The sequence below is a fragment of the Arachis hypogaea genome, chromosome 14 (assembly GCF_003086295.3).
Source record: "Arachis hypogaea cultivar Tifrunner chromosome 14, arahy.Tifrunner.gnm2.J5K5, whole genome shotgun sequence".
Taxonomy (NCBI): domain Eukaryota; kingdom Viridiplantae; phylum Streptophyta; class Magnoliopsida; order Fabales; family Fabaceae; genus Arachis; species Arachis hypogaea.
The window spans coordinates 5,931,852-5,956,996 of NC_092049.1; the positions used below are offsets into that span (position 1 = coordinate 5,931,852).

The 25,145-nt window shown below is 31.8% G+C and overlaps 1 protein-coding gene across 6 annotated transcripts; it reads right to left on the minus strand.

Annotated features, from left to right (window-relative positions):
- Positions 1-2,243: 2,243 nt before the first annotated feature.
- LOC112741208 (protein DETOXIFICATION 40) lies at positions 2,244-12,825 on the minus strand. Of its 6 annotated transcripts, none has more exons than XM_072213663.1 (7): positions 12,424-12,822; positions 9,056-9,687; positions 8,777-8,833; positions 8,018-8,256; positions 7,810-7,928; positions 6,468-6,554; positions 2,244-2,855 (listed from the first exon to the last, which is right to left on the minus strand). In XM_072213663.1, the coding sequence occupies exons 1-7, from the start codon at positions 12,751-12,753 to the stop codon at positions 2,577-2,579; spliced, it is 1,743 nt and encodes a 580-aa protein (XP_072069764.1). In that variant the 5' UTR covers positions 12,754-12,822; the 3' UTR covers positions 2,244-2,576. The 6 variants fall into 6 exon arrangements, with proteins under 6 accessions (XP_072069764.1, XP_072069765.1, XP_025645879.1 ...); XM_025790094.3 differs by lacking the exon at positions 2,244-2,855 and adding an exon at positions 4,022-4,837; XM_025790093.2 differs by lacking the exon at positions 2,244-2,855 and adding an exon at positions 5,571-5,845 and having other exon boundaries at positions 12,424-12,825.
- Between the last annotated feature and the right edge of the window lie 12,320 nt (positions 12,826-25,145).

Here is a 25,145-nt window from a genome sequence, read left to right on the forward strand (position 1 = left end):
GCTTAAGAGTGAAAACATGCTTTTTAGGACTTAAAATAGCTAAATTTAATTCACCTTGATTCTATTAGATGCCTTGATATGTTTGTTAAGTGATTTCAGATTTAGGAGGCAAAGATTGGATTAAGGGAATGAAGAAAAAGCATGTAAAGTTTGAGAACTCATGAAGAAATGATGGAACCAAAAAGCTGTCAAGCCTGACCTCTTCGCACTTAAATGACCATAACTTGAGCTACAGAGGTCCAAATGATGCAGTTCCAGTTGGGTTGGAAAGCTAACATCCGGGGCTTCGAAACGATATAAGATTTGCCATAGTTGCATCGCGCATAGGGGCGCGCACGCGCACGGTACGCGGACGCGCCGTTGGTGGCACATGACTCACTTAATGCAACACGTGGCCAGCGATTTTAGAAGCCTTGTGGGCCCAATCCAACTCATTTCTGATGCTATTTAAGCCAAGAATTGAAGAGGAATCAATATACTTTTAATCATTAGTTTAGTTTAGTTTAATTTTTGAAGGGAAAGTTAGTTTTAGAGAGAGAAGCTCTCTCTTCTCTCTAGAATTAGGATTAGGAATTAGGGTTAGATTAGGATCTCATAGTTCTAGGTTTAATTCAAGTCTCCTTCTACTTCTACCTTCAATTGATGATTGCTACACTTTGGTTCTTCTCTCTCTCCCTATTCTCTTGTTGTAATTTCTCTTATTTTGTTTCTAGGTTTTGTAATCATGATACTCTTGTTCTCCTTATTTCCTTTCAATAATGCAATTTGAGGTAATTCATGATAATTGTGATTTCCTTGGTTGTTGTTGTTGATTCTTTGTATTCGATTGTAGTTAGAATTCATTCTTGTTGTGATTGACTATACTTTTCTTTTATGCCTTCCAAGTGTTTGATTAAATGCTTGGAAGAATGTTAGACTAGAATTTTATGTTCTTGGCTTGAGAAGGTAACTTAGGATTTTTTGAGTCACTAGTGTCCAATTGATTGATAGTTGATAGCCATTAACTCTAGCCTTCATTAATCCAATTAGTGGAAAGCTAGGACTTACGGACTAGGATTGATATAACTCACTTGACTTTCCTTTGTTAATCGATTTAAGGATGACTAAGTGGGATTAATCCTTGCAACTACCATACTTGTGGCTAGTGATAATGATGAAGACCCTTGACAACCAAACCTTGCCAAGACCATTTTGTGAATAAAGTTTTCCTACCATTTACTATTCACATTCCTCATCCAAAACCCCAAAACAAACAAGTCCATAACCAATAACAAGAACACTACCCTGCAAGTCCTTTGAGAGACGACCCGAGGTTTAAATACTTCGGTTTATAGATTTTAGGGGTTTGTACTTGTGACAAACAAATTTTTGCATGAAAGGATTATTGTTGGTTTAGAGACTATACTTCAACGAGATTTTATTTGTGAAATTCTAAACCGTAGGGAGATGCAATGCGTGGGTTCATTTAATAGGTCGGTCCGGTTGGACCGATGGTCCGGTTTGGATCCGGTTCAATCAGTTCGGCCCATTCGGTCCAATCTTGGACCGATTTTCTCAAAATTAGTGTCAAAATTCTTGTTTCGATGAGCTCTATCTTAATTTGATATAATATTCACATTTCTAATCCTCCTTATTAAAAACTAATTTATTGAATAATTATCTACTAATTTAACCGGGGTTTACATTATCCCTCTCTCTGCATCAATTCTTCTTTCTTTTCTCCCTTGTACCTAAACCATCATCTTTACTTTCTCCTCCATTTCTCCAACCAAACAACTATTGCCTCTCTTCCTTCCCTCCTTCTTCACTTTTTTCTTTGTTCTTCGCTTTTATTCCATCACCGCCGTCGCCTTTTGCCATGGTTGCCTTTAGATATGTTTTTCACGTTATCTCCAGATTCGTTGTTTTTCTTCTTCTTCCTCTTTGAGTCTGCCACTTTCGCTTCTCCCGTGCCGCCTCTCCATTGTCGCATCTCTCCTACTCTTTCTCTTTGCCCTCTCTTTTTCTGATTTGTTTTAATTTTTCTTCTTAAAAAATAATTGTTGAATTAATTATTAAATAGAGTTCTTGCAGCCATTGGTGGTTAAATTTATTGTTAAAATTATTAAAATTTTTTGTTATTTATTTTTTTGGGTTGACAAGAATCTAGTAAGTAATAATGGTAATGGTGAAAGTAGATGATGAGGATATTATAATCTTTTTAATAATTTATGTGTCTTGCGTGTTTATGTTCTAACATAAAATATGTATACATGTATTTTGTGTCTGTATCTTTTTTATTTATATCTCAGTATCTATGTCCTTTGGTATACACTAACCAAACGCAGCCTAAACTATGACTGGAGGCGCATATATATCCCCCAGGATAGTTCTCAGCATTTCATTTTCTCAAGAAGGGACATGACGACACAAACACATGCTTGCATTGATGGGTATCCGCGCACGCCTTTGTTGACCGAATCAAAACTGGAATTTCTTCAATAACTCTGTTCTGGAATAAATGAAAAACTACAACAACCCACTAGCTAGGAATTTGCGTGCATCCATTTAAGGTATCTGATGTGGACGACTTTCTTTCATGGGAGAGCGATGATATAGTCACGCGCTTCTTGAGATGGAACTTCGTCAAATCCAAACAAGAAGCAACCGATTACATTTAGAAGGTTGCTATGCCTCATCCATGACCGCTCCATTGAATACGCTTCAGTGACGCCCGGATCAGAGGATAGCCACGACGACTCTAAGGATGGCCATACCGGAAGCTTAAGCTTCCGGAGGTGGTGAGATTTGAGGCGTTGGCGTGGAGGCTGAAAATGAGGCCTCTCAAGTCTTAAAGGGTTCTCCACAAAGTTGGCCTACACAAAGAAGGCTTACTACGTAAATAGAAGAGTGCTAGGGGGCAGTATAATTTGTGATGTGTAACTATCAATTAATCATCATCAATATTTTTAAGGAGAATGCTAGGTAAACAATGATAATTTTGAACAACATGAACAACCACCAATCAAATAAAAATACGCTACACCTTAATTTAATGCTACTAATTAAATTTAAAATCAATTTACTCTTTTAATCGTATCCAATTCATATTGTTCACACATTGTTCAAAAATGTTGTTGATTATCTATACTTTTCCTATTTTTAATAGTATGAGATGACATCTAATGATGTAGAATTACTTATTTTTCTTTTGATGATTAAATACTGACTACATTTCAATAAAAGTAGTGGCGCTAGACTTTCTCACGTAAATGTGCCTTCTGTAAAGGGCACATCAGGAATTTCCTTATGTATAGCTTCTTTCCTACTGGAACAACTAACTTGCCTCCTCCTTCATCAACTCTGCGATTCGCAGCTACAATTCTAGTGATGTCATGATCATATGCTCCTCACCGGCATCCACTTTTGCAGATTCTTACCAACGTTTATACTTGTCACTATTTATTAATATTCTAGATTTAAATGTTATCAAACCGTGTAATTTCCGTAATACTAATTATAAACCTTTAGCAACCAACTTGGGTTGGTCGAGTGTTAGCTCATTCGTCCGCTTAAGTAAGTGTCGGGGTTCGAATCCCTATAATTAATATTCTTTTTTATAAAAAATGACTACAATAATTTTATTATAAAAAATGACTAAAATATTTTTATTATATATTTTTTTTAATTTTAAAAATTTTAAATTCTAATCTTATAATGAGACAAAAAAAAGATTATAATTTATGGAATCTTAAAATATATATATATATTAGTCATTTTCTATAATAAAAATATTATAATTATTTTTTATAAAAAAATATTAATTTAAATCGATTTAAGGTATAATTTATCGACTTTTTAGTCAAATAACATATTTAATCAATTATATGTATTAAATTTTAATTACTTAAAAACATCTTTAAAAAAAGATTTTTTAAGTGTATTTATCTAAGTGGCTCCTATTAAATATATGATATGATATTATGGGCCCTCCATTGCGAGGCACATATATACCGAAAGGGCCTGTTTTGGTGGTGATGCCTTTGAATAAATGTATTTGTTAGGCAGCAATATATAGATTGTAGTAATAATATATAACATATACATTAACATATTATCTCACCTTTTTTCTTGAGTTGTTCACATTTAAAGTGAAAGTGAGAAACTATCCCACTTTTTGGTTATCAAAGAAGGTCATACTTAATTAGTTCTATCTGGCCTTCATGGACTTTGATGACAAATATAGTGCTGCTTTCTGCTTGTAGCTTCACCTCTTCTGGTTATTGTACTAAACCGAAAATTTGGCACAAGTGAGGAGTGGTTTGGAGTTTTATGGCTGACCTATTAATGTATGTAAATTAAAGCTTATCCAAGATGAACTATGGTGATGCTTATCATGTGATAACTGAGAATTAACAGCATGGATTCTTTGTTTCACTATCTTTCAGAGGGTAGAAAGATATCCAACTGCTTGAAAGTGAGAAGCAGAAAAGTGATGTTGCTGTCAAATCACATAAATGTTGTTAGCTGTAATGTGAATTGGCTTCTGAGGACACTCTGGTTTTTATGACCACTGCAATTGCGGGACACCTACCAGACATATATGCCTGCCTCTCCCATCTATGGAAAATGAATGACAATTGCTTAATTCTCAAAGTTCAAGCACAACTTGCCTTTGGGGTAATGATGATTCCAATTTCTCTTCCTTTCTATCCTAAAACAGTGTGGCTAATGATCGTTTCCTTGAAGGTGGGGAATGATTCAAATTGAGATTTGTTTGACTTACAAGATAATGGTTTGCCTCTGCTAATACTTTTTAAGTGTCATGCTGAATTATATCCTCCACTTCCATCAAATACTGCCCAATTAAACATTTTGGCAAGATCAAAATATTAATTTTATGAATCATCCAAGTTAGCACAGGTTAATAAAGCATTTAATTTGTTCTCTTCTTTAAAATGCCCTTTAGGAATTAGAAATATTATTGTTGAAAATTTTTAAAACTTACTTTTTTCAAAGGCATTACACAAAAATAGAGCGGAAGTATATTGCTGGAGGCACATTGATTATATTAAAAGTTTTAAAAATATCAGTTTCTTAATTTATCAAACCACCGAAACAAAAATCTTGGTAAAAATTAAAATATTCATTGTGCCAATACTTCATTTTTTCTAATTTTTTTAGTAATGAAAACTTAATATGTGTTATGCATAGTTATAGAGCTATAGCGTATTTTTTATAAATATAAAAATAATTTTTTTAATTAGAATTTGTAAATTAGAGGCTTATTTTTATTTGCAATGCAAAACTTAGGATTCGATTTGTGGTGTGGTGAAGGTGATAAATAAATTAGAGGCTCAATTTTGTTTGGAATACAAAAGCTAAAATCCAATTTATATATTTAAATACAGATCTAACTCTTAGATTTATATATTTTTTAAAAAATATATTAAAAATCACAAATTTGAGTATAGATACTCTCCACATTATTTGAAAAGCGCTTCATTTTAACTTCATCTTCTTTTTTTTTTATGACATTTGTTAATGGATCTTATTAATTACACGTATTTTTTTGTGATTAATTACAAACATTTATAAATGAGTAGGTACATATAATTTATAGTACTCGTCTAAAAATATTAAAAAAGTGTGACTCAAGTAATACAAAATAACAAAATCTAATGATCCAATGATCTAATATTTTTGGTATGGTCCAATTATATTCATTACAGTATCCCACTAGTATTTGAACTAAGAACCTAGAAGTTCAATATGTATGCCAATGTCACACACACATTTATCTGCTCTGAATCTTAGTTTCCTTTTTCTGTTCCCATTTGTTCAATCGTTTTTTGGCTATGTTTACCTGCATTCATCATATTTCACACCACACATCCATATATATGATATTTTTAATAATGTCATAATTAGATAATAATTATATATATTTCCTAAATTAAAGTCTACATATAGCTCTAGAGTCTAAATCAAAAGATGACACATTTAATATTAGTGTACCACGTGCTGTAAATATCACGCAATAATAGTCTATATGGTAGCCGATTTTAGTCAATATAAGTGGATGGATTATTTTATTGGTTACAATAATATTACATAAACCATAGATGAATATACATTAAAAATGAATCTTCTCGATTTAAAATTTTATGAAATGAAATCATGTCAAATGTGGATGTTTATTTACTATTAACTAATAATGTAAACTAAGTCATCTGAATCTATAAAACTTTAAACCAACAAGAGTATTAATATATCATTATAATAAGAGTAGTGTTAAGAGGTTAATAAATTTTATAATTTGTAATCATCAATTAGTTATTAATAATATTTTAATAGTGTAAAATTATATTTAATAGTATGAGATTACTCATTTTTCTTTTGCTAATTAAATGATGAACAGATTTTAATAAAAATGTTTATCCTTAAACTTTTTCTTATAATAATATGATATTAAATTAATTACATACCTCTTGATTCCAATCAGTACGAAATGTGATCCACAATAAAATGAGCGTCTGCATCAATGTCCCCCCAATCATGCCGGACCATATTCCCTATATACCACCAATGACAATTTTGATACAACTTTATTTTCTTAATTCGTAAGTCTTATACCATTATTATAGCTATAATTGTTTTTCTTTAGACTAAACAATAATTTTGGTTCTCAAAAAATCAAGTTTTTATAAAACAACCTTTGAAAAAAAATAATATTTTGTCTTTTCAAAAGTGATCTTAGTTTGATAAAGTATAAAATTTTATTTTATAAGTAAGAAATGATTCATATATTTAAATCCACTCTTTTGTTGGTATATTTGAAGAATTATTTAAAAACTACATATAAAAAATTAATCTCTAGATCAATTTTATATTTTTGTTGTTATATTTGAAAGATTATTCACAAGACACATATAAAAAAATATTAATATCTAAATCATTTTAACATTCTCTTAATCCTTTGCCATTCATACAAAAAAAAATTGTTTAAAAATTTCGCTGAGAGTAAAATCACGAAATTTAAAAGAAATGCAAATTTTAATTTTCTAAGTAGACTTACCAAAAATTGTAGGGCTGCACATGAATCGGATCGGATATAGTCTAAAATTTTATCCGATCCGCACTGCACCTATCGGATCGGATCGGTTACGATATCCGCATTTTTTTAGGTCGAATCGGATCGGATATCGGGTATATCCGTATAATAAAAAAAAACTATTTTAAGATTATGTTTGGCTGTTTTTACAAAAAATATCCAGAAAATTCATTTTTTATCTGTTTAAGCCTATTTACTCCTAAAATATTATAAATAATAGTTCTCTCAAATAACAAAAACAAAATAATAACACAAGATTTAAGTTTAATTATTCTAAGTTGAAGTACAACATAAAAAATTAAAAACAAAATACCATAAAATTCATAAAATAACACACTAAAATTCATATCACATTAGGGTTTACTTTCTTAAATTATGCTATTTATATGTGATGTGCGGATATGCGGATTTGCGGATCGGATCCACGGATATCACTGTCGAATCCGCAATCCGATCCGACCACAGTGCGGATCGGATCCGATCCGATCCGATGGCTCTGCGGATCGGATAATATCCGCAAAATTCGGATCGAATGCGGATAATTATCGCGAATATGCGGATATTATCCGATCCATGTACAGTCCTAAAAAATTGCATTAAAATATTATTTATTTAAAAGAAAATTTTTAGCATGTCCCCTTATATTTAGTGTAATTTATTAAATTGATATAATTTTTAGTATGTGTTTTCTCCCTAGAGGCTTAGAAATGTGATACCTTAACACCAAAGTCGAACTTGAAGCCCAGGAGACAACCCAATGGGATCCCCACACCGTAATAGCACCCCACATTTATATATGCCACAACTGCCTGCCACCCACACCCAACCGCCACTCCTATCACGTGAATCAAACACGCACGCAATAAACATGATTTCTCTCTTATTTGTTATATGAAAAGTAATTAGTTAGTTAGTTAGTTATACCGGAGAGAACGGGTTGAACGCCATTGAGGACGAGAGTGATTGCCAAGAAGGGACAGAGGTCCGAGACTGCGTTGGCCACTGTTTCCCCCTCCGTGAATGCGTAGCTTACTACATTACGAAGTGCTAGCACCACCACTGCTTCAACCACCGCTATCACAAACGATAATATGTTCACTACTACTACTGAGAATGCTGCTGCTCGACCATTCCCTGCCCCCAACTCGTTGCTTACTCGAACACTGCACCATTTCAATTTATTATTTCTTCTCTTAAAGCATTGGAAAAATTTGTACTGAAAACACTGGTCTTCCACTTGTTTTAATGATTGATTTCAATTAATATATATTATATATATTTTTTATAACGGTTTCGCTACATTACCAACAGCATATCTGCCAATTTCTGCCAACTCTTATTTATAATTGTGTTTTATGGAAGTGTGTTCGTGGATGTGTCTAATAAAAATCTCTTTTTTATAGCTGTGTTTAATAGAAGTGTCTTTATAGATATATTTTCTGGATGTGTCTCTTTATATATGTATTTAAAATATATTAATTATTAGACATATCACGAACACATTTCTATGAAACACAATTATAAATAAGAGTTGGCAGATAATATGTTGGTACCCTATACTTTTCCTTTTTATAATTCAGATTAACAGGTAAAACAATTACAACATCAGTGTTTCCGGTATACCTGAAAATCTTCCTAAACGCATTTATGTATGTGTACGTATACTATATATGCACTATTCACCTTGCAGCCGCATTAAATCCAATTCCACCCTGCAGCGTCAGCCCTGTTATTGCCATGCTGCATGCAGTCGTTTAGGTAAAAGTTTATGTGTAGTTATTTTTATAAAAAATTAATAACTATAAATCTATAATTCTGAGATTTTGATAAAATAATTAAATTATTATTTAATAATTTTTATCTTTTAATTTCATACGAACATAAAGCACGTGAATTTTAAGATCCTTTTAAAAAAGTAAACATAGATCATAGCTAGAGAGTAAACTAAGGAGCAGGACTCACCAGACTGAAATTGCATCAAGAGCAAGCTGAGGGTTCTCAAGAAGGCCAGTGATGATCACCAAAACCTGAAAGTACCATGTCTCCAAGCACAGCATCACCGCCGACGCCGCTGACAGCTTCAAAAACTCCCACAACCCATTAAACGCCTCAACGCTGAACCCAGTCCAAGTGTGCCTACACTCGGGTGCACTCACAATGTACACAAACTGCGCCACCACTATGATCCACCACGACAGGCTCAGAACCAAAGAAGCCCCAATTAGCCCAAACCCTAGCTTGTAGATCACCACCCAACTCAGCAACATGTGAAGAAGCAGCGTTACCGCTGATATGTATGTGCTTGGTGACACTATGCTTTGAGCTTGTAGGAACTTCTGAATGGGGAAGTTGATGGCGTAGGCGTAGATCTGAGGGATTAAGCCGTAGACGAATACTGCTGCGGCGGATGCCAGTGATGGCGGCTCTCCTATGAAGAGCAAGATTTGTTTGCAGAAGACGTAGACCAGTGTTAAGGGGATTCCGGTTAGGGTTAATACTATGGTGGCTCTTTGCATGTATATACCTAACATTTCGTATTTGTTGGCACCGTAGGCTTGTCCACATAAGGTTTCTACTGCACTTCCCATACCCAACTGCATCAATAACCACCGTGCAGTTCTGTTAGTGGGGTAAAGAAAAAAGAGAAATACTATTTCATGGCATTCTAACCTTTTTCAAAAAAAAAAAAATCTAGGTAACTGTATTATTATATTTTTTTTATTTTGTCAGTAATTTATTTTAGTAAAAATTTACTTATAATTTTTTATAAAGTTAATAATTAAAATTTTTTAAATAATAATTTAATTAAATAAATTAAATTATTTAATAATTTTTAATTATTAATTTTATACAAAGATAATTGTATATAGATTTTTATTTTTTTTTTCACGGAAAGAGGTAGAGCATATTACAGTCAGTTAATTGGTTTCCTTGTTTTCCTGATGATATATTGGCTATGTGTTACTTTTAATTATACAAAACTGCTGATGATGATCATGTATTGGAAAGACCAGAGTAAATTATATTTTAAGAGTGACTTGAAATGCACATTATTAATTCATTCTGTCTAAGAAAAAATGTAACAAATTAATATCTCATAGGGGAAATAATTAGTACAGTAGGGAATAAATAATGGCAGAGGCTAGCTTGGTATTTAATTGGACAGAACAAATTAAATTTCTGTTCATAATAGTCTAGCCATATATATTAAATGGCAGCATCTTGGACTACATATATATACTAGACTTACTAGTGTTGTATAGTAAAAAATACGATTCCTCATACTATACGGCTGCATTTATTTTGGGAACGGAACAAAACAAAACACTACAAATAAGGTATAAAAGATAAAAATATAAAATTTTATATTTTTATATTTTATTTGATAATAAATTAAAATAAATTATAAAAATTTAATTTATTTTTATTTTTTATTTAAAAAATTTAAAACGAAAAATATAATAATAAAAAAGATAGTTATAAAAAATTAATTAGAATAATAAAATAAAAAATAAAAAATAAAAAAAAATATAAAGAATTAATAAAAATTTTGTACCATGTGTATAATGAAAGTTTAAGGATGTCCAATTCAATATTAGAGATATAATCATTAGTGTTACTTTTTCTATCAGGTTAAGTTTTTAGAATGAGTGGTTTTATAATATGGCATCAAAGTTCTAAATCTAGATCCGAAAGGTTAAGAATTCGATCCTAGGTAAACTCTAGAGTTAGCTTAAGCTACACTTAGACCATTAACTCTCTAGCAATACTCAAAAATAAATTGTATATTTTTTATTAAAATTAATACAAAATATACTAATTCAATGTTTTTAAATATATTATTTTTGTCTCTATAAACACACGCAGGTTAAGTTCCTTAATAATTGATGAGTAGTAGTAGTAGTAGTGTAGTACAATGTATTTAAAGCTGCCTTAAATAATCAGTTGGTTAGAGCTACTTTTGGAAAGAGCCAATTTCGTGGGGACGACATCTATGTATGAATGAGGAATCAGGAATTAATCACATATGTACCACTTTTATAAATAAATCATATGTTAATACTTATAAACTATTATTATTATTTATAAATTAAAAATTAATTATCAATCAATTATTACGATAAAAATATATATTTAATATCAATTATTATGCTACTGTAAATAAGTTTACTTATATTATTTGTTTATACAAATTTTATTATTTTATTATAATAAATTTAATTATTCTAATAAATTAGTTATTTAGTTAAAAAAATATGTATATTAATATATAATATATAAATATATAATAATTAATTTGAAGATAATTTTTAGCATATATTATTTTTTATTAAAAATAATTAATAGGAAGTGAAAAAATAATATAATTAAAAAAGTCTCTCTCTCTTTATATATATATAAATTAAAAACCAGTAAAATTTATTATTTTTTGTTAATATTTTTAGTTATCGATCTATTTTTTTTTCTATTAATTCAACAATATATTTTTAATCTATATTTTTAAATATTAATAGTTAATTATTCTTTAAAAACAATAAATTTTGCCAACTCTTTAGTATTCTTCTAAATATATATAAAAAAACAATCCCGCTACGTTACCAACAGCATTTCTGCCAACTTTTACCAACTCTTGTTTATAATTGTGTTTAATGAAAGTGCCTTTGTGGATGTGTCTAATAAAAATATCTTTTTTATAGTTGTGTCTAATGAAAATGTCTTTATATATGTATTTTCTGGATGTGTCTCTTTATATATGTGTTTAAAATATAATAATTAATCATTGTTGGTAATAAGTTGGCAGATAGTACGTTGATACCCTATACTTTTCCATAAAAAAATGATAGATTAAGTATATAATGCACTGCATATCCAAGAAGTATAAGAAGGATCATTTTCCCATCAGAACCCTCGATTGTGCATACGGCCTCCCCTCAATAATTTAGACGATATGATGAAACATTCTTTCTTAAGAAAACAAATGTAATTTAGATATAAAATCATCAAGTGTTTATACTGAACACTTTAATCTTTTCAGGTATATAACACTTGATGTAAGATCTAAAATTCGACAAACTTTATTGTGTAGATTTCGTTCTGGCATGAAGTGAATGTATAAAGGTAAAAACTCAGGTATCTGAGAGCTGTTAGATGATTTGATTAATTTAATTAAATTTTCATCTCACGGCTCTTAGATATTAACTTTACGGCTGAGTTTTCACCTAGTTTATTTGTGAAAAGTTAAATTTTGTTTGTACATAGAATGATAATTAAGTAGTGGGAAGCATAAATATAGCATAGAATTAAAGATGTATGTATGTGGTAGGGTATACCATAAGGCCATAAGCGAAGAGTTGAACTCCACTGTTGCCAAGGTTTGCTGCTGCGAGCTCGAGATTGCCAAGGTGGCCAGCAAAGGCACGAGTGGCGTTGGACATCAGGTTGTTGATGAAGTACACCAGTATGGCGGGTCCCGCCAGTGGGAACAGTAGCTTCAGCTCCATCCACGTGGCAGATGGCAGCCTCTTCCACAAGGGTAGCTCTGCGTTTGACAGCACCTCTTCAAGCCGACGAGACTCCACGGTGTGTGCCGCCTCTGCAGGGTGGCTGCTCCGGTTTAAGAGATGTTCATTCAGTTGGTTGTTATTTTGGGACTCCGCCATCTATCTCTGCTCTGCTCTGCTCTCTGGATAGTAGAGACCACAAAGACAAGGGGAATATAAATGAGATCTCACATGCTGATGCGATGCATCATTCATATATATATATATATAGTTTTATTAATTTTTTTAAAAAAATATGAATATAACAATTTTTATAACAAAAATTATTATCTTTATCTTTTAAAAAAATAAAAATATATTTTATATATTTTTGTTTATTATCTCCTATAGAACATGAGCAACGACTAATTTTTTTGAATATTAAAAAATTTTTAGTGTAATATTTAGTTATTAAATTTTATAGTGTTTTTTTAAATTATGGAGGTGAATCACTCTCCATAATTTTAAAAATATTGAGTGATAAAATAATATCGATAAAAATTGTTGTATGTCTTTTTCTTTATTTTTTGGCTTCGGTCATTTCTTACTAGAATCTTAAGTAATTATATACAATGGTTCTTAAGCATAAATGATAAGTATAAATTATATTCTATTTTCTCTAAGTAAAATTTATATTATTTATCTTGAAATAGAAAAAACATCATAAATTACTTTGAATCGATAAGTCTGTAATTATTGTAATAAAATATTGTGCATTCATCTTATCTTTAACAGTTTGGTAGTTTTTAATAAACTACCAAAAAATATCAAACCGTTTTTAGGTAGAAATACAATTACTTCAACTCAAGTATAGACAAAATATATTGGCAAGTTTTAACAGGTAACGATATTGGTTGTCATAGTACTTTAGTTCTAAAAATGAATATGATACTAGAATATAAAACAGTTCTAGGTAGATTTTAACAAAAATAGTTTTCCATAATAATTTCTTTTGTTATGATAATAAAAAAATAATTCAAAGATAAATTTATCTCATATTAAATTGTACTTACTCAAATAGATTTTAACATAAGAGTAAGAGAATTTGAAAATTTTATTAATGAATCATAAAAAATATCTATAAATTCAACCTAAAATGTTATTTAAATTTTTTTAGAAAAGATAGAATTTTAATGTAAATATTTTAATTTAATCATAAACTATATATTATTACTATTATAAAAAAATTGTTATACTTTAAAAATAAATAAAATTATTATTCATTGATTTTATTATATTCAAGATTAAAAATAAATAAATTTTAAATTTAATTCACTTTATAAAATTTTTATAACAAAAATTATTATGTTTATTTTTTAAAAAAATAAAAATATATTTTATATATTTTTGTTTATTATCTCTTATAGAACCTGAGTAACGACTAATTTTTTTGAATATTAAAAAAAATTTGGTGTAATATTTAGTTATTAGATTTTATAGTGTTTTTTGCTCTCCATAATTTTAAAAAATATCACAAAATCTAATAACTAATTGTTACACTAAAGTTTTACCTACATCTAAACAAATAAACGCAAGAGCACGACTAGGGATGGCAAAGGGTCTCATGGGTCAGGGATATGCCTCTGCCCTTCCGTCCTGTTACCCATAATCCGTCTCCGTTTTCATTTCTGTTTTGTCCCTGCGACGGATAACGGGTATCTCGTATCCGCTGGGTATTGGGATCTCCGCAAATATTCGCAGATTTTTAAAAAATTCAAAAATATTTAAAAAATAGATAAATTAAAAAATAAAATATAATTAACATTTAAAATAGTCCAAATCCTAAACCCAGGATTATAATCCAATGTCCCAATTTTTTTTGTAAGAATTCAAACTCCAAACCTACTTAAATCCAATATCACAACAACAAAATTTTTCTTTAAATCTAAATTTATCAATTAACAGAATTCAAACTCTAACCTAAATCTAATTTCACATTAATAGAATTCAAACCATAGTAATTTCATCAATTAAAAATCAAAACATATATTAAAATCAGTGAGCGACGGCAGAGCAGAGAGTGGACCAGAGGCGGAGGTAGCAAAGCTTTAAGCAGAAAGCAGTGAGCTACACAATGAGAGGAACAAGGTGAGTGGCAGCGACTCACCTCTGATGGCGACAAAGAATGGCTCTTCTCCGGACGGCGACGAAGGTGGCTCTCTTATGAACGGCGATGATAAAGACAACTCTCCTCTGGACGGCGACGAAAAATGCGACGGTTCTCCTTGTCCTCAGGCGCGCAGCGTGAAGACAGTACCCTCTCCTCTGGACAGTGACGAAGCAGCGATGGTTCTCTTCTCCTTAGGCGCGCGACGCGATAACTGCTGCAATATCGGCGGCTTTGAGAGGGAGAAGCAGTGCGAAGGGAAAGCACAGCGGTGAGGAGGAAGAGGGTGGCGGACGAGAAAAGGGGGAGTGAATCTCCTCTGACAAGATTTGTGGTGGGTTACTGAGAAGAAGGAGAGTGTGACTGTTAGGATTTTTGTGAATTGTGAAACTTATATATAGGACAGTTTAGTTATTTTCTTTATACGAGTATTATACGCAAGGTTCAAAAAACCGGACCGGTCATCAAACCGCTCTAGCTACTGGTTTACTGGTTCATTGGTCCAACCAGTTCAACCGGTGGTTCAACTGGAAGAACTGTTTCAGAATAAAATAATAAATAAATTATATATAAACATCATAAAACATAATTATAGTCTAATATAAATCTTAAATATCTTCCAAATTTAAAACATTATATGAAATGTCAACCAAATCCATATGATCTTATCAAAATACAAAGTTAAATAGTGAAAAGAGTAATGGTGCAAACAACAACAATACAACTAGAAATAATCATTAATCACTCCTAAATTAATTCAAAACAGTAGCATAACAAATAATCACTCCTAAATTAATTCAAAACAGCAGCATAACAAAATCACTAATATAATCACAAATCACAAATCAAAAATTCAAAATTCAAAATACGCAGTGCCATAATTCCATAACAAAACAGCAGTATAAGTGCATAACAAGTTAACAACAGCAGCTTAACAAGTCACTAATCAGTAATCACAAATTCTAAACTCAAATCAGCAGCATTACAAAAGATCCAAGAAACCACAAATCACAAATTCAACCTCAAATCCCTGAAAGAGTAACACAGATTCAACTTTCCACTAACCTCAAATCAGTAAATTAGTAATCAGTAAATCAGTAAATCAGCATTGATCAAACTAAATGTATACCAGCTACCTTCAATTTATTTTTGTATTTTGCAACCCCTGGTTCTGTTTTGCAGTTTTACTTCCTTCCACTTGATCACATTAGATGTATTGAATCTAATTGCCAACCCTTCATCCAATGGCATAGCCCCCTTAACTGAAAGCCACAATTTGGTGCAGCCCCACTTGCCCATTAATGTCTCCCACAATTTGGTGCAGAAGGTTGCATATTCAGCTTGACAAAAATGTCAGAGCTTCCATTTCCACCAACCTCAGAAATTCAACCTGAAATCCCTGAAAACAGCAATAAATTGAACAAAAAGTGCAAACTAAGAATGTCTTCATGTTTCTGTATCAACTGAGGAATTAATTTAATTTTAAGATTATTTTTTTCTTATACTAAACAACAAACAGAAATTGAAGATCGAAGAAGACCGAGGAGGCGAAGAACGAAGAAGATGAGCAGAGGAAGTTCAGAGAAGATGAAGACGATGCGTCACTCACCTGGGTTCGATGGAGGGCTACTGGTGTTGAGGGCCAGGCAACGATGAAGACGATGAGAGGGCTACTGGTGTTGAGAAGATGAAGACGATGGAGGGCTACTGAGCTGGGAACCAGGCGACGATTGAAGGCTACTGGTGCTGAGGACCAGGCGACGACGGTGGTGCTGACAACCTGAGACCGCGGCGACGATGGAGGGCTACTGGGCGACGATGGAGATGAACTTCAGAGGGCTAGGGTTGGTTCACTGTGAGACTGAGATAAATGAATGGAGGTGGGGGTGCTTCACGGACGGGTCAGGTAGGTTTTCATTTTTTTAATTTTTTTTAAAACAATTAAAAAAACGGCGTCGTTTAGAGGAATCGGCCGGTCACCGGTCCGGCCCAACCGGTCGGTTTTTGGCCGGTTCACTGGTTTTTCAGCGGTTTCTAGAGGAGGACCGGATTGCTTGCATCGCTGGTTCACGGTTAAACCGGTCAAACCGGCCGGTCCGGTCCGATTTTCAGAACCTTGATTATACGAGTTTTCACGGGACGAAAATTTTTATTTCCATTTCTGCCCCATTTCTTTATACGAGTTTCTGTCTTCTGTCTCTGCAGGAGGAAAATCACCCCCAAATTTGTTTTTTGACGAGTAAATTTCTATAAATATTCACTTCGCCGAGAGAAATTGATAAAGAAATAAAAGATAAACAAGAAGATAAATATTCAAACTGAATAAAAGATACATTGAAATTGAAATAGAAACAAAAAGGAATGATGAAAATCGAGTACAAAGATAATCACTCTACTTTTACCCAATTTTTTGACGCAACAATAAAGGGACTCCTCAACCTAACTTGTCAACGCCATAGTTTGAGAATCAAATCGAAGAGACTCCTCAACCTTCTACTCAATTCCCCGATGCAACAAGAGAGGGACTCTTCAACCTCAATTGTCCACACCATGGTTTCATCACGAAACCAAAAAGTGGTTTTCAAACTTCTAAGTCATTCTATACTACGACTATAAAAGCTAATGAGGTATTTATAGCCTCTTATTAGATTAAAATAAAGAAAATCCTAAAACCCATAAACATAAGGCCCAATCTAGTAATGAAATAAATAAAATTAAAATATATCTAATTAACTTAAAACATTCTAAAAATGTAAATTAATATTTTTTAAATAACACTTGAACTCTTCATATCACAAACATTTGAAGTACGTATCATTCTCCTCCTCTTCAAAAAAGATTAGCCCTCGAATTTTGTAAGTAAAAAACTAGTATATGAAAAGGACAATAATTACAAGCAATTTTTTTCTCTTTTTGTATATATTTTTCTTTTTTTTTTTCGTTTTGTTTTTTTCGCACTGTATGTTTTTTTTTAAGCAATAAAATCAACAATAATGACAAAACAATAATCAAATGCAAACGAAAACAAAAACACAAGAACTTAAAAAAAGACGCGACAGATACTAAGCTCTTTTTTTATGATAAAAGAAGAACAAATATAGATTAATAAGAATTAATCTAATACCCGAGCTCTGTTATCAAATGATAAATAACTAAAAGGCTAAACAAGACAATAATAGAAATTGAATAGAAAAGATAAATTGTAATTGAAATAAAAACAAAAAGAATAGATTGAAAATTGAGTACAAAGAGAATCACTCTACTTCTACCCAATTTTTTGATGCAACGAGAAAGAGACTCCTCAATCTAACTTGTCAACGCCGTAGTTTTAGAATTGATTCGAATGGACTCCTCAACTTTCTAACTAATTCCTCGATGCAACAAGAGAGAGACTCCTCAATCTCAATTGTCTACACCATGGTTTCATAACAAAACCAAAAAGGGATTTTAAAACCTCTAAATCATTCTATACTATGACTACCCTAGTTTATGAGGTATTTATAACCTCTTATTAGGTTAAAACAAAGAAAATCCTAAAGCCCATAAACATAAGGCCCAATCTAGTAATAATTAAATAAACAAAATCAAAATATATCAAATTAAATTAAAACATTCTAACAATGTAAACTAATATCTTCAAAATAATATTTGAACTCTTCATATTACGAACATTTGAAGCACATATCATTCTCCTCCTCTTCAAAAAAGATTCGTCGTCGAATCTTGTAGGTGGAAAAAAATAGTATATGAAAAGGACAATAATTACAGGAAGATAATATTTTTTCTTCTTTTTTGTATTTTTTTTACACTTTATGCTTTTTTTTTAAACAAATAATGAAATGAAAATGAAAAATAAGAACACAAGAACTTAAACAAAGACGCAACAGACACTTGATTCATTTTTTATGATAAAAGAAGAACAGATATAGATTAATAAGAATTAATCTAATACCTGAGTTCTGAAACCAAATGATAAATAAATAAAAGGATAAATAAGACAAGAATGGAAATTGAATAGAAAAAGATAAATTGTAATTGAAATAAAAACAAAAAAAATAGGTTGAAATTGAGTACAAAGAGAATCGCTCTACTTTCTACCCAATTTCTTGACGCAACAAGAGAGTGACTCTTCAACCTAATTTGTCAACGCTATAGTTTTTGGGAATTGATTCGAAAAGACTCCTCGACCTTCTACCCAATTTCCCAACGCAATAAGAGAAGAATTCCTCAATCTCAATTGTTCACACCATAATTTCATCATAAAATCAAAAAAAAATTTTAAAACTTATAAATCATTCTATATCACGACTACCCTAATTTATGAGGTATTTATAATTTTTTATTAGGTTAAAATATATAAAACTCTAAAGTCTATAAATATAAGGTCTAATTTAGTAATTAAATAAACAAAATAAAAATATATCAAATTAAATTAAAATATTCTAAAAATATAAATTAATATGTTTTAAATAATATTTAAATTTTTTATATCACTAACATTTGAAGCTTCGAATAAAAACTGGCCACCCCTACGCACGAGTAACATATCAAAAATGGTCACCCGTACGCACGAGTAACACGAGTACAAAACCGATTTACAAGGTGTAATTGACTTACTGTCAACCTGTCCTATTTTAGCTATTAATTAATGATAGATGCAAAAGATAGATTGATGAGTGCAATTCATACATGATAGAAGGTTCTTTCCGTGATGCTTAAAACTTTTTGTCATAAAATTTAAAAATAGAAAGGTGGGTCTCACATTTTTTTATTTCTATTTTTAAGTAATTTAGATAAAAAAATTTATAGCACCAAAAAATCTCCCATAACAGATATGGTATATTTCTGCCTTACACTAAAATCTTAAAGTGGTCTCTGAGATTGGGCGAGTTACCCATAATCATTCTTGACTTTTAAAATTCACTAACAGTATCGCTCACATTCAGTTCCGGGACCTATAGTTAGGGGTGGCAACGGGGCGGGTAGGGGCGGGTTTTTGCTCTACCCGATCCCGCCCCGCCCTACAGAAAACCCGCATCAAACCCGCCCCGTCCTACCCGCGGGTTGTAAAATGTTAAACCCTAACCCGCTCCGCCCCTGCGGGTACCCGCCCCGCCCCTACCCGCCCCTATAATTATTAAATCCAACAAATAAAATAAAATTTTAAAAATTATATAACCACCATTTACATACATAATATAAATTAAAGTAAAAATTTATATATGATATAATATTATTAATCATTTTACTAATTATTTTATATATATTACGTATATTATATATTAAAAATATATATATTTACATATATATTATATATACCGGGGCGGGTAGGGGCGGGTTCAACCTAAACCCGACCCCGCCCCGCCCCGCACAAGAACCCGCCCCGTTAAAATCCGCCCCGGTGCGGGGGCGGGTAATTACCCGCCCCGAGCGGGTAGGAGCGGGGTGGGTACCCGCGGGTTCGGGTAGTGTTGCCACCCCTACCTATAGTTGCCCTTCGACCCTTTTCAGCGCACAGTCAGCAAACGGAATAATGATCTGATACCTCTCATGCCATGCTGGAGCCAAGTGAAACGACGCAGTATCGATTTGGCGCCTAATGAAAAAATAAACGACGTCGTTCATACCCTTGGAGCCCTTGAAAACGGTTTGCCTTCACCATATTTGTTTGAACACTCTCACACTTCGTCTCCTCTCCTCCACGCTCAGTCTTCGTCTTCCCATTCTCTCATCAATGGCACCAAGTTAGCTTCGTCTTCCCCGTCTTCTCCACCGCCACACTTCGTTTGAAGAGTTTGATGTTCCTTTGGAGGCAAGTGGTTTCTCTGTATTCTGCGTCGTTGAAAGTATGTGTTGGTTAAAATAATTTTTAAATTTATTTCCTAAATCAATATATGATGAAGGTGTATCATTGCCTGTTAGTGTGTTGGGTTGTCCTAGAGTTTTATAGCTACATTACCTAAAGGATTGTATTTAAGGATTTTTGTTAGAGCAAAGGGTTTGGTGTGTATATGCTCTGTTTTCAATAGGGGTGAGCACGGGTAGCGGGTACCCGATTACCCACCCGAATCCGAACCAAACCAATCAAATTGGTTCTGGAACCGACGGGTAATCGGGTCCAACCCGAACCAAACCAATGACATTTGCTGATGATTGGTTCGGGTATCGGTTTTGGGGGCACAGAACCCGAACCAACCCGTATACCCGATCATAATTAATTAAATAATATATATATATATATATATGACTTTTTATGTGTTTTCTAACTCATAACCCTAATCCTATCTCACTAATGTTTAGATTTTAATGTGTTTTAGTTTTAGCTTCTTTCAAAGATTATTCACTAGACTTTTGTATTTAACTTCTAATATTTTTATTGCACTTTTATATTTTTATTAGACAAGATTATTTACTATTAATATGTTTGAATTTTGATGAGTTTAATTTTTAATGTATTTGGTATTTAATATGTTTGCATTATTTCTGTTGATGTTACATGTTTATTGTATTTCTTGAATTTTTAAGATAAAAATTTGCCAATTTAATTTTTTTTTTTTATGAATTTCAAAGTCATCGGGTACCCGCTACCCGGACCGAACCAATCCGTTTTTAATCGGTTTGGTTTGGTTCGGGTACAAGCACAAAAAAATGCAAATCCGAACCAAACCAAACCAATTACTTTTTGATCGGTTCGGTTCTAATTTTACCTTGAACCCGAACCAAACCGACCCGTGCTCACCCCTAGTTTTCAAGCAATGAAACAGAGATTTTTTCATTATTGGGTTAATGCATGGTGGTAACTGTGATATTAATGGCATGGGAGGTGTCAAATCATTACTCTGTTTACTGACTGTGCGCCAAAAAGAGTCGAAGAGCAACTATAGATCCCGAAACTGAATGTAAGAAATACTGTTAGAAATTTTTAAAAGTCAAAGACGATTATAAATAACTCGTCCAATCTCAGGGACCACTTTAGGGTTTTAATCCTCTACCTTATATAAACGGTTGGAGACACATTTGTGGGTTTATTTTTCCTGTTAAGTTTTAACGTCGAATTTAAGTTGATCTTCATTTGTGTAAGTATATATGCTTGGAAAATATTTAAATATTAGTGTATATATTAATAAATGAAAATTGTGGCGCTGAGATTTTCTCAATAGAAAATTCATAATATTGAGTTATTAAACTGAACTTCGCATTATGATCATATAGATTTTAATTTGAAATCTCTTAATCAGGTATTTAAATTTAAACGGATCTAAATTAAATTGTTCATCCAATCTAATTCAAATAAAAAATCAATTAAAATCGTACTAATTTAAATTTGATTAGATTTTATTTTTTAAAAACTGCATGAATTGAATCGGATTTTAGATTTATTTCTCAAAATTGATTAAATTCAATCGAAACTGTGCTATAATATTATTATTTTATTATTTACAATTTTATTTATAATATGTTCAATTTGTTATAGATTTTTATATTATTCATAAATTATTATTATTTAATAAATATTTTATGTTCAAAATGCGATTAATTTATTTATTTTAATTAACTTGTCATTTTATTTTTATTATTATGTTATCATTGATTTTTTAAGATATTATTAAAATTTGTTATGTTATTGTTAGTTATTTAAAATTTGATATTGAGTCTTGTTATATATATTTACCTTTTTAATTTATAAAATTGTAAATCCAATCCAATCCAAACCGTTTGAAATTGAATTGGATTGGATCGAATTTTTTTAAGAATATTATTCAATCCAAACAGCATTGTAAATAAAATTAATGTTTAAATTGAATAAATTTTAACTCAAAACCAATCTAAACCATACCACAAACACCTCTACTCTTAATATTAGGTATTTAAATTGTTAATCTAATGATTTTTTATCAATAATGTTTTGTCGATGAATATCAGTACTTAGTCCTTTACTCTGTTAATAACTCTTAGCTGTCTATAGCTAGTTATTTTCATCACATGAATAAATCTATCAATTAAATATAAACTAAAATCTTCTAAAATAAAAATATTGGTGAAATGATAAAATAAAAAATTAATTATTTTTAAATTAAATAATAATATTCATATTTCATTAAAACTATAAAATTAATGACGATTAGTTTTTTATTTTATTATTTTAATAACTTTCTCACTTTAAAAAATCTAAATTTTTAAAAAATATATATAGAGTGCTCTACACGCATTAAATATGTGTATAGAGTGCCTAAATACAAAAAAGTCATATTTTCTAGAAAAAAATGGATCTTATAAAATATGATCTTAAATTATATATAAAAAATTCTTATATAATTTTTTTTTATCTGATAGAATTACACTTTAGAAGATTAATTGAGAAAAAAGAAAAGAAAATTTTATTCTCAATTTTGGACTTTTGGTACACATAACACATGCAAATCCACTAGCAGTGGCGAATTGCAACTCACCAACCTGTTGCGTACGTCTCTTTTGTATGTAATAACTAATGAGATTGTGACGCGTAACCACAAAATAGTAAAATACAAAAAATCGAATAGAGTTCAACCATGCACAGAAACCACCGTGCTTCACAAAGAAACAAAACGAAAAATTAGAATATATTTTGTTCTCTTTCTCAGATTAAATTACACTACAAGAAGTGTGTGTTTTATTTCTAAATCAATTCAATCAATTTATGTTGCGTTGCCAACTTAAAATTTATTTATTTTTGTTGGATTGAATCTAGTTTATCAGGTTTATGATTATAGATGTGTTGGTGGTTTCATAACTTCATTGAGATGTATATATATTGGAGCTAATGGCCTAAGCATACAATGTGTATAATGGAGATTTAGGAAGTATTAGAGATATAACCATTAGTGTTATATTGTCCTGTTAGATTACGTTTTTGGGATGAGTGGTTTCATGATATGGTATTAGAGTTCTAGATCTGAAAAGTCAAGAATCCGATCCTTGGTGAACTCCAAAATCAGCTTAAGCTTTTGGGATGAGTGGTTTTATGACATGAGATGTTTATTATCCTTGGTATCTGGATGGTTATTCTGGATAGTATGGGTGATATTCATTTTATTTATGAACCAAAAATTTAACTCATTATACACATTATACGCTTAGGCCATTGGCTCCCTAACAGTACTCATTGACTTATTGGAATTTTTATGTTTCTGTGTTGACTGTTAGAAATATGTAACTAAAACTCACTTCAAAGATGAATCATATTCTGTATGATGTAGATCGTTAGAAAGGGACCAGACCTAGTTACTGTGACAATTCAAACTTCAAAGTTCTGAATGCTTATCTTCATACTTCGTTCAAACTTCCAACTTAAGGGTAAAGTTGAGAAGAAAGCAAAGACATGAAATTTTTAAGGCTTTTTTATATAATTAAATATGCTAAAAACTTTATTTTTCTATATACGCACGGCAGGAAAATGTTACTGAAATACGCAGGCCCAAGTTTTGGCCGCTGCCCGCGAAATAGGATTCCTCTTCATATCAGGTGTAGCGCCCGCGGAATGGAACAAGAAGCAGCAGGTTCCAAGTCAATTGCGGCGAGTACGAAATGGTGCAGGAGCCATTATGTGGCTGTCACCCGCGAAATGGGGAATATCTGGGACGGCGGCCACGAGTTGGCACCAATTCAACTGCAGCGCACGCGAGTTGGAACACTTCTGGTGTACTGGCCACAAAATGCGATCGTGGTGTGCCTATATAAACGCTGTTGGATCAACCACGGAAGAAGCCATTCTGTATCCACTCTCCTCCCACTCTTCAATATTCTCTCAAGTTCACAAGCTTCTTTCTCTCTTAAAAATTTTTTGGGTATTCAGATTGGGTTGTTTTGTATATAGTTTTGGAGAACGTGTATTTAATTTTATATCCCAATAGAGAAATTTCTCATACAACAGAAGGTATTACATTCGTTTGCGATGATCCATTATGGATAATGATTCCACCACAGACATCGTTGCAAGATCTGAAGAATCTGATTCTGGTTCATACCGGAATGGTTGGGAAAAAGAAATCACGAAGCTGACTTACAGGATGCCGGTTGTAGTGGCCAACTCGTTTGCGTATCAAAAAATGCAGATAAAATCTGATCAGCAAGTGTCGATGATGTTCTCTTATCATCACAGCATAGGTACAATATATTCGTTGGAGCTTTGTCTGAATATTCAGGATATTGGCGGAAGCTCGTCCAGTTCCAATAATGTGGATGGTGTGAGAAATCTGGGAGCGGCTGATTTTGTACCGAGGCCGGATACAAGTAGGGCCCGTAGTCCAAGCTTCAATGCGTTTGTTGTGCGGGAATAGAATGCAAATTTTCGGGAAGCGCGCCCCTCCCCTTCAACGTTACTTGGGTTCGATAGGCATCCCGATGTTGGCATTGCTGAAACTTCTAA